Source organism: Punica granatum, chromosome 4 (assembly GCF_007655135.1).
Source record: "Punica granatum isolate Tunisia-2019 chromosome 4, ASM765513v2, whole genome shotgun sequence".
Taxonomy (NCBI): Eukaryota; Viridiplantae; Streptophyta; class Magnoliopsida; order Myrtales; family Lythraceae; genus Punica; species Punica granatum.
Window position 1 is genome coordinate 8,342,335 of NC_045130.1, and position 11,242 is coordinate 8,353,576.

Consider the following 11,242-nt stretch of genomic DNA (forward strand, 5'->3'; position numbering starts at 1 on the left):
ATTTCGTAAAACTTTCGAGCTGTTCGTTCATTCGAATGCAATTTCCATGGAAATTTCGTAGGTTGCGACCGTGAATTACTGGTGTATTAACAAACGCGTCCATACGCAAAGTATATCACAATCACACACACACATATATATATATTAGATTTTTTGCAATTTATATATATTCTCAACTCATTTGTCTACTTTATGTGCGGTCAAATGGTGCTCGGAATCGTTTGTGCGTACCTCTGGTTCATCGTGTAAGGGCAAGCAATATACTCCGGAAGTTCATTTGGTGCTATTATCTTCACTTTTCGAATTTCTGCATCGTCCCCCCAAGTTTCAGATTTTATGCTTCAGATTTCTACAATTTACCCTTCAAGTTTTATTTTGTTGACTAACCTTTTATATTACGGATTTTAATATAATACAACTAATGGACGACTTTTTATTTGGATAAAATAATTATACGACATCTTTCTCACACACAAACAAAGGATCACTTGCTGGTGCAAGCTCACAGCGGCCGGCCAAGTCTCACCCGTGTGGAAAGGCATCACAAACTCAAGGCGTACTATCGAGCATTGGAGTGGACCATCTCATCACGTTCAAAATGCATTCACATTATCCTTCTCACCTCAAATTAAAATTCCCTATACGAGTTTATTTAATGAGAATGTATCTCATGTCTCGATTGTATCATATGACTGTATAATGTTCAGTGGTGAAACGTTTAATCGACACGTAATCACATTGATAATGATGATTATGAAATATCATATTTTTTACTGTTGATCTCTTACGCCGCATGCTATACGTGACCTGGACGTAAGATGGCTTTTCACATTGAGAATACTTTTCCAAGCCCGCCACACGGGCAGGGTAAAGGGTTCTATTGCACAAGATAAGGTTAGGATGGCGCAAATTCCCCCATATTTTTCTATGCTTGAAGACATGTTTCTTTTATTTGTTGACTTTTTTGTTGCACTCTCTCTTTATGAAATAACTACATTTAATTTTGTCCACCCTGCACGGGATTTACTTAAAAGAAAAAAGAAAGAAAAATCACAGGTAAAATTTTGAAAAGACAAAAAAAAATATAGGAAGCGTTGGTTGAATTGTAAGCAACTCACTCCCGTAAGGAGGAGAATACAAGTTTGAATCCCGAGAATCGCATTTGTTGGGAGGGAGAATAACCTTTAATACTCGATCTCCCGACTGAATTAGTTTGATCACATTGGATTCTTGATACCATGGTACATGCCGAAAAAAAATAAATATAGGGAGCACGTTTCTTTCTCTTGAAAAAAATTGACGTGAATTCTAAGAGAACAGAAAGAGTTATTTGGCGAATTCATCTTGTAATTTTTGAGTCTAGTCCAAGTTGTAATACGATAAAGTACATTTATAATATTATAAGTGGTGACGTCTCATTTCACGCGTCAAACTCTTCTCTAGTAACTCGTTTAGATATCGACCACAGGGAGGCACGGCGAGGGATTGCAGCGCGAAAAAAGGGAAATATTTGGTGGGTTCATCTTGTAATTTTTGGAAACTTAGAGGGACACGTGGCAGCATTCCATGCCCGGAACTGCTGATGATCACAGAAGTGGGACGCAGAGGATTTCGATCCTAATATTAGTATTAGCCTCCAAAAAATCAAGATATAAAAGGGATTCCCCTGTCTCCTCTCTCTCTCTCTCTCTCTCATCGCAATTCACAAGTTGGCCCTCTCATCGGGCCTTCAAAGCCATAACCTCTCCGTCTTCATCGTCCGCTCTCTGCTCAAAAGCTCCGCTCCTCTCTCTTTCTTTCTCTCTCTGCGCCTCCTCTCCAGGAATCTCCTCAGGGGGGCGTCGCAGAGAGAGACATCCCATCCATTTTTCCTCGTTTCGTCTCTCTCTCGCACCTCCTCCTTCGTTCCTCTTCCTTTCCTTTGTATCAGCACCAGAAGCTTTGTAGTTCTCCACCGGGAACGAAGAGAAATGGCGGTTTCTAGGGTTTCATTCGGTGTCATGGCGGCCGTCGCCACCCTCCTCTTCGCCATTGTGCTGCCCGCTGCCCAGGCTCAGTCCATGGCTCCTGCCCCCGCCCCCACCAGCGACGGTCAGTCTCTCTCTCTCCCCCCTCTTTATCTGCACAAATTCCAGATCCTGCTTTCATTTCTGTGTATCTATGGTCGAGCTTGCTGATTCGTTTGAAATCGCAAGAACGGATATATGCCAACATTGTCGACCATAATCTAGTAGATTGACGAGGTCTGGTTATCCAGGTAAAAGTCAATGCTTATTAATTTTTCCCATCCTTAGCCCCGAAGTCGTTGCGTTCGAATTCTCTGCTGATCGAGCGAGAGGATTGGTGGCGTGCAATCGGTGCAATTGTCTCCCTGTGCTGAGGGGATTTTGCTGTCACTAGAAGCAATTGTTGTTGACAACATATGCTCATACGCTTTCTGAAACAGAACACAGAGATTAGTAGTTCCTCAATGCATATAGTATTTCACTTGTGCTCTTGTCGAGATCTCGGGAGGAACTCGATCTGCTATGCTTAGGTGAGGCATCGGGGGAAATTATGGGATCGATTATCATACAATGTTGCCTGGATATAAATCAATACTCCGATATATTTCATCTGACTAACTTACATTCCGAGAGTTTTCTAAAAAATTTGTACTCTTTTCACATATCATATTTTGGTCGCCATGGACAGCTTAGTCCAGCAAGAAACTGAGTTTCGGGATTAACTCGGGAAAGAAGCTTGTGGCATTTTGAGGAGGGAAGAGGAAGAAGATCTTTCATGCAAGGATGACGGCAATCCGAATGCCATCCATGCAATAGCCTCACCTTTCATAGTTTCTGATTAGAATCCAACGGGGAATGGAATTAGGTGGCAAATTAAATTCAATTAGGATTGGTGATCCTTATGGAATTGGATGGGATAGTTGTACTCGTAAATTGTAATGCTGTTGTTGTTCTCTCAGTTATCTTTCTTAGCAATGCCACTCCCTAAAATCGAAAATATGATGGAATGTAAATCTGACATGAGCTTTCTACTTCCAGGGACATCGATCGACCAAGGCATTGCATATGTGCTGATGTTGGTGGCGCTGGTCCTCACTTACCTCATTCACACCGTCGATGTATCTTCCACCTTCTAAGATGCAATACCTGGTGTCGGGTTTTGAGTTTCAGGGGTAGGGACTTTGTGGTAGATGGCAGAGGCTGATTCATCCATTTATATCCTTGATTTCCACCGTCTGTCATGGTTTCTTCAACTGGGGATTCTGAATTTGTGACCAAATTGTTGTAGCAGCTTCTTATGTTCTTTCATTCTGCTCTTGCGTTCTTCTTTACTTTCTTGCACTCGAAAGCCTTTGGTTTCGATCCCAATCTCGATTGGTCAATAGTCTTTCGTCAGATAGACAGATGGTTCGGTGTTTTGAACCCATCCCAGGCAAAACTCTATACTCATGGTAGCACAAACCTACTCGACTATTAAGCCCACTTGCTGGCAATATTAAGAATCGCCGCCGGGAGGATCTCCAGTGGCTGTCAGGGCGGGATTCAATCTGACCCTGCTAGCAAACCACTTGTTGTTCCATACGAAATGCCAAGGAACTGAATCCACATCTAACTAGATGGAAGAAGCAAAAAGATTCAGAATGTTCAAAGTCATCGAATTACCTGCTGCTTTAGATTTCACCTAAACTGACAAAGAAGTGTAACACGAGAATTGAAAGGCAATCTAATATGTATAAATATCTTAAGATGGTAGGGAAGGCACCATACAGCAATTCAGGAGAAACCGCCAAGTGGTCCATGAGAAACCTCAAAGCTACTCATTCACCTAAACCAGTTTCCCCGGCGATTTGGAAACTTAATGAATTATAACGGCGAAGAGTCGAGGAGATTATCTAATAAAAAAGAAATGAAGATTCTGCATTGAATCAAGAGAACCGAATCCTCTGTAGATAACTCAATGTGTATGAAGACTCATAGGATCAGTTACACGGTTTTTATCCACTGGAATCTGTCATCCTCAATGGAAAAAGAAACATACGGAATTTCTTTCCCTCAGTCAGTGGAACAGACTGAAAAATTGGCGCAATTTGAAGAGAGTATAAACTAAGCTTTCTTCCCACTAGAGCTTGCTGCTGGCTGGTCCTGTTCAGCTATTGTAAACTTCTTCACTTTCTGTCAAGAAAAAACCCGAATGAACGTCAAAAATGTAAGCAAGCAGATCAAAGCAAAGGAATAAGAGAAAGTTAAAGCTCAAAGATGGTAAACTAGTGAGTTAAACTATTAGTACAAATAGGATTTTGACAGGCTCAATGGTATCACCACGCACAAGTTGTAACTACTAGTCTTTGGATGCGGTTTCAGGACGAATTAAAGGGGAGGTTTCTGATCAAGAAACAGAGGAACAGAACTTTGTGAAACAGGCATTACACATTAGACCGAGCAATGAGCTTCATTGTATTAACATCAACCGAGCTCCACTATGACCCTTTATTTGACACATGCATCAACTGAGCATAACATCGATACCTCAGTTTTTGAGCAGCAAACAACTCTTGCATGATGCGATCCCAGATTCCCAATAAACATTATCTACACCCATGACTAATCAAACTCGTGTTAGTTTACAAATTGGAAGGGACACTTTTCAAAACCCAAGATGGTCTTGCTTGATCCTACTATCTATGTTAGATATGGATATGAATCATATGATCATTCCTCTTTCTTTTGTTCATTTCCCTTTCGAGAAAAATTCAGAACTTGCTTCGACACCGCAATCTACGATGGATCTTCTTAGAAGAAAACAGTCGGATCAGCAAAATGCAACTAATCGAGACCGAAAAAAGCTAACAAGTTGGCGCAAAGCGGCATCTAATAATAACGTAGGTCATGTCAGTCACTGCAATATTGGAGCTAATTCCCCAAGTCACTCGTTCAGCTCAAATCCCAGACAATGGCAAAACATAGAGAGAATCACGAATTTGAATCATACCGATGGGAGGAGCAGAGCAGCAATCTCAGGAAGCTAATCGGGAAACAGGAGGGATGGAGGAATGAGAGATTCAGTGGTAAATTTGAGTACCTTGTTGAGCACGCAGTCGCGGAGGGACTGGAGGAGGCGGACGCATTTCTCCTGATCGTAAGGCGTTTGAGCGACGCAGTTGAGAAGATCGAGAGCCTCCTGAGCGCACACGGGCTTCGCTCCGGCTTCGCTCATCGGTTATCTCCTGGGTTTTAGGGTTTCACTCAGTTCTGAATTCAGGTTTCAGACCAGCGGTGGAAAGAAGAAGAAGGAAAGAGAGAGTGAGAGAGAGGGGGGGAGGGAGCGGTCAAACCTGCGGATTTCAACCTCCTACAGTTTTCCAGCAAAAACAGCGGTGCACTGATGTTCTCGGAAGGCTTCCTTGCCTTCCTTTAAAATAATAATAATAATAATAATAATAATAATTAGAAAGAATCTAATAGCGATAGTCGTGATATTAAAATGAGATTAATTATTTGTTCAAATCCAAATTTTCTAACATTGTGATAGTTGTTATATGTGTTGAATGATGAATTATTTTATAACGAACTAACTAATAGCCCGTGTACTTGCACGGGTATACTTTAAGTAAGAGCAATATAATTTTTCAAATAATATTCTTTTTAGGAATATAAATTTTTTTGTTTTTAGTGGTGCCAAAATAAAAAAAAAAAAAAAAACCTTCGAAAAACTGAAAGCTGAAGATTTCGAACTCATCCGACCTAAAATGTAGGTTTTTCCTCACCGAAAAATAACAGGTGGTACCTGAACCCTGCCATAAATTTATGCTCTCAAAAAACAACATATATATTATTTTAATTCTTATGACTCTTAGTTAGCTCCTATAACCCATTGGTAGAAACATGAAAGTATATGGTGATACAATCATTTCGATCGCACAGCTATCCAAAAGCCATGACTTGAGACTGATAGTCATGAAGAAAGAATCGGACCCATTAGACCATTACACACCAAATGGCAAGATGAGTATTTTGGGCCCACCCGCACGTCTCAAAAGGGAAGCCCACTGCCTATAATCTACCACTGATATTTCATAATTGGGCTTTTTTTATGGATCGGCCTATTCTCGGCTTGGTGGGCGTCGAACTCTTCACTTTCTTTCCATGGGCCTAAGTAAACCCCAAAGGCTTTCGCTGTAGAATACATACACATCCGCATATATATATATATATATTTTGCTCGTCAAAGCCGAAATTCCATCTCTGGAAGAGACTGACCAACATTGGCATGCACACTATCACACAACACCTAGTGAGAAATATAGCTAACCGGCCGAAAATGGTGACATATTGTTGCGCCGGGTTTCCGGAAAAAAACAAAAAAAAAAAAGCACAAAAAAGGTAGAAGAAAGATTATCTAGGATAATATATAAAAATCGATAAACACTTATTGTATATCATTTTTTGAAAATCCTCAGCTTATGGTTAAGTGTCGTTTCGTTTTCGAATATAAATCATACTTCACTCCACTCCATTTCATTCTTCCCTCAACTCAACAACACAATCATTATTTTTTTTATATTTTTCTTTCATTTAATAATAAATTCTCACACATACTTTTTCATAACCATTTTTACAACTAACTTTTTAATAAAAAATTCCTCCATTTACTTTTACATCCATATATACGTACATTTTTGTGTTTCTCTTCAATTTAATAATAAATTCTCACTTCTACTTTTTTCTTAACTATTATTGCAATTAATTTTTTAATAATAAATTCTCACATTACTTTTACCTATCTTGTCCCTAGCGGCTAATAGTGGAATTAGATTCCAATACAAGAACCAAACAAAGCCCAATCGCTTTTTGGAGTGCTTGAAGAATTCAATTGCTAATGGGAAAATTTACATATTTGCCTTTCAATTTCTGATTACATGAAAATTTTACTATATTTTGTTTGATATATAATATTCAACGAATTTTGGATATGTCTATATTATGTATAAAAATTCATATATAATTATGAAATTTTTTTGAAAAATTACAAATCTTTTCAAATATTTAGAAAATTCATTGAGACACGAGATACTTTTTCAAATTCAATGCACTAAAAATTCTATAAATGATAGATTTGGAAATTCATTCTTTTATATATACCGCTTCTATTAACTTTAGTGTTTTTACACACATTTAGTTTTTTAAATAGTAAAACTTTTTTCGCATTAGGAAACTTTATTTTCAGTAGGATTATACACCTTCACTTTAAGGTATACTTTTTTTTCTTTTTGGTAATCTACTTTAAGGTAAATTTACTATATATATATATATATATATATATATATATATATATATGGAGACACGTTGTTTGCATTTTTATAACATTAAAGTTAGTATTTATTAGATTTTTTATTTTTATTTATTCGCATCATATGTATTGATTATTTATACTTAATTATAAAAGAATTAATAGGCGCAAGTATCACCTAATTATATAGAATAAGAGTCTCTTGTCGTACATGCATGTACCTTTATCTTTTTCAAAAATACGATCACAAGCGGTGCGTGTGCCTTAGTGGGGGCCCATATTAAATAGCTAAACCCAAATCATGAGATACCACTAGACCAATATAGCCCATGCTCTATTTTTCATATCCCATCACACATGATAATGAACATCAATAATAATATTCAGAAAAATTATATGAGCATTAAAAAGAAAAGGCCGAAAAAAGAATAAATCTATCGACTTGCTGTCGGTAGGCGGCATGAAATTTCTTGTCCCCTATACAGTCGACATGTTTACCCACACTACATGAACTAGGGCAACTGTAGAATGGCATTTTTGCGCGGCAACTAACTCCAATGCGTAGCATAAGTATATTATTTATATGTTTCAAAAGGTTTAATTAGTCTTAATTAATAAGTTAAGAATATTTGGATTTTATTAAGAAAAAAAACGGACGTCTCAATAGGTAAATTACATGTTGCTGATGGGTGAATTTAGCTATAGCGTGAAACCAAGAGAAAGTACTTCGTAACCACGGCACACTAATGCTTGGGTGGATGCTAGTCTTAGAAAAATTTCTACAGCCGGTCGATCGATTGAACTGAACTCATAGTCGGCTCCGAGCAAGTTTAGCGTCGGCAAATATATGATCCTTTTTGGGTGAAAAAGCTAAAATATGATCTTTGAAGATTACTCTAATGTTCAGACTTCGGTCATTCATCACTCGAATTTTCTCAGCTAACTAGCGTCCAGCTAGCGATGATGCTGGTAGATCGACTCGCTATAATATAATACGTCGAGTATCGGCGACACAATTTGAAAATTTTCGCCAAATATCGAGAAATCTTTGACATCTACCGGGCGAAATCTCATTGATGATAATCGAATTCAAGGCGCGTTTATTGATAATGGAATGACAAATTTTCATCTTTGTCTGGTTTAATAAGGAACCGCGATTGAATTTTAATTGCTTATATTTGGTTCATTACCTATGAAAACGGAACCAAGTTCATAATATTTAAGTGAACAATTAACAAGTAACCATGCGGCTCATTAATTATTCATATAACATATCTTGCATTTGTTGAATGTGTTTGTTGAGTTGTTGACCGATGAGATACTCCTAACAATTAATTTGTTGATTATGTTTGTTGATTGCATTTGTTGATCGGATATTTTCATCGAGTTGTTGTTCACTGACTATTTACGAGATTTTATTTTCATTTTTAATTAAATTTCAATTCAAAATTAGATTAAAAAATAAAAATAAAATAATTTTTGATTTCCTCTTTATTCCCGGAGAACCCAAAAATTGAATGATTCTCCATTACGAGAGAGTTGATTCCCATGTAAAAGGAAATCAGCTACCGATTCCTCCAAATCAAATTCCTGGAATGATTCTGATTCCAATTCCTTCATTTTACATCAACCAAATGGGGCCTCATAACATCTCTATTTCAAGTGTCGTTAACGCTACTATACTATACGCGCTTCCCCCCCCCCCCCCCCCAAGAGAAACTGGGAATGTTCCTTTTAAAGATCGATCAGGAGAGGCCACGCAAGCTGCTGAGACGACGCGTCCATGACTTGACACGTTAAGACATCCCCCCAACAGGCAGCAGACCTGAAAAATATGGAGACCATATATTAAATAGCAAGCAAAGTTTTTTGTGCAAAATATTTTATGTATATGATTAAAATCCCCACTCCGAAATTACACAGACATTTTATTTTCACGTGACCCTCTCTGCTATGCTATCTGCCACTTCTCCACCACAACACTCCCACACCTCCACGCCTTTACTTGCACCAAATATTGGACATATAAAAAGAATATCCCTCCTTTCCATTTTCAGTCTGCACCTAATAATACACACACACATTCATATATGCCACTCCGTGCATACTAAATATTTAATGAGCGGCACTCATCCATAATGGATAACTAACAACCAATTAAAATACTTATAAGTACCAACAAATCGTTGGCAAAGTGGTAAGCAACCTCAACTCATAAGAGGAAAACACGAGTTCAATCTCACGAGTTCAATCCGAATCCGAATCCTAAAAGTGCATAGATCAAGTTAGGATCGATTAAATGTCAAGGATCCATCATATGCACTTTGGGCCATGGGATTAATGGAGAGAAGAGGTCACATAGCAGCTAAACGGTGATCAAGGTGGGTCCGGTTGCCGTTATGGATCCCCATAACCAACTTGCTCAGCGCGGGAAAAATGGACAGTACCACTCCAAACGCTTCTTATCGGAAACGGAGGGCCTATGATGAACGCACCCGGAAGGGGAGAGAGGGTCCTGATTGGCCGTGCTGACTGTGGGGGCCACAGTACGCAAACCCCAGTGTGGGACCACATGTGGGGTCCAGAGAAGAGATGATGGCCCAAGCCGTTAGAACAGAAGAACGATGCGATGTGTACGGCTGGGATTGTCCAGGTACGTCCTCCCAGGGACAAAGAATAACGGAGAAGGAAAGATCCTCTGTTTGGTTCATTAGGCAAAGATGGATTCTTCTGGCAAGGAAAACGTTATTTTGCCTTTTCTTCTGGTCGCATGGGATGAAACCGATCCGTGACGTCCTGCTAATGCCTGCGATTTTATAACAGGCTAATTCAAAAAATATTTTGGTCTTATAAAAAAAAAAAAACACATTTCGGCTAACTCAAAATGATATTTGGTCTCATTAGAAAAAATATATATTTTGGCTAACTCAAAATAATATTTTGGCCTTAAAAAAAATTGGCAAAAAAATACTCAAATAGTAAAAATGGAATGAATTAGACTGTAAAATCAAACTATAACTAACACGATTGTCTTGAGTGGTTTGTTCCATTAATTAGGGTCTCGAGTTCGAGTTTTCATGAATGTATAAAATCTACGTCGGAATAGTTTTATCCCTTAGTAGACTGACTTCGGCTTGAACTAGATTAATCGGGGTTGCAATTGGGCTTATGGACATATGGTGCCCACAAAAAAAAAAAAAACCATACTATCAATCTTTACTAAAATTGGATTATTTTTTGCCGAGAAAATTAGAACTTTCATCTGGACAAATTACAGGACTTCAGATCAACGTATATGTATCGGATGAGAAGGTATATTCATGTATTCACTCGCTGTTTCTTACGATAATAACCCACCAATATCGAAGGCTTATTTAACTAATGCGTAATCACATGGATAATGGTGATTATAGAGCATGCATATTAGACGTTGTCCTTATTTACGTACATTTTGTGATTTAATTCGATTTTTGATCAGAGAAGCTGCTTGAACATCCACTGCACAGCACATCAGAGTGAGGAGGGAGGGGGACCAAAATTCTGAATGAATGGCAGAACAGAAAATGACTTCCCTTCTTGTCCCTGCATGTTAAACAAAATAGTACTGGGACATAACAAAATCAATCACTGCAGAGCAAAGGACATATCCCAGTTTTCGAAGAAGTTTCGACCGATTATGCATGCGTACCTGGCGTCGAGATCGACCAATACCGTATCTTACAACTTAAATTTTGAACTACGTGGCATCACAAGTCGACACACGAAAGACGATATACTTAACCCCGACTTCCGATCGCTTCTTTTATTAGGCCGCGAAAAAGAAAAGGGATGGATGCCAGTTCTGACCGGCCCCTTTCTTATGCTCTCTCTCTTTTACTGTGGCGTGCAGAGCAAAGAGAGCCTTTTATGAGAAGAAGAAGCCGGCCCCAGGTTACCCCCCCCCCCCCCC

General features: G+C 38.6%; 1 protein-coding gene across 1 annotated transcript; it reads left to right on the forward strand.

Moving 5' to 3' along the window:
• The first annotated feature begins 1,676 nt into the window (after positions 1-1,676).
• LOC116205695 (arabinogalactan protein 41-like) lies at positions 1,677-3,317 on the forward strand. Its single transcript, XM_031538340.1, has 2 exons — positions 1,677-2,091; positions 3,045-3,317. Exons 1-2 carry the CDS (start codon positions 1,971-1,973, stop codon positions 3,140-3,142), a joined length of 219 nt encoding a protein of 72 aa, XP_031394200.1. The 5' UTR covers positions 1,677-1,970; the 3' UTR covers positions 3,143-3,317.
• The last annotated feature ends 7,925 nt before the right edge of the window (positions 3,318-11,242 follow it).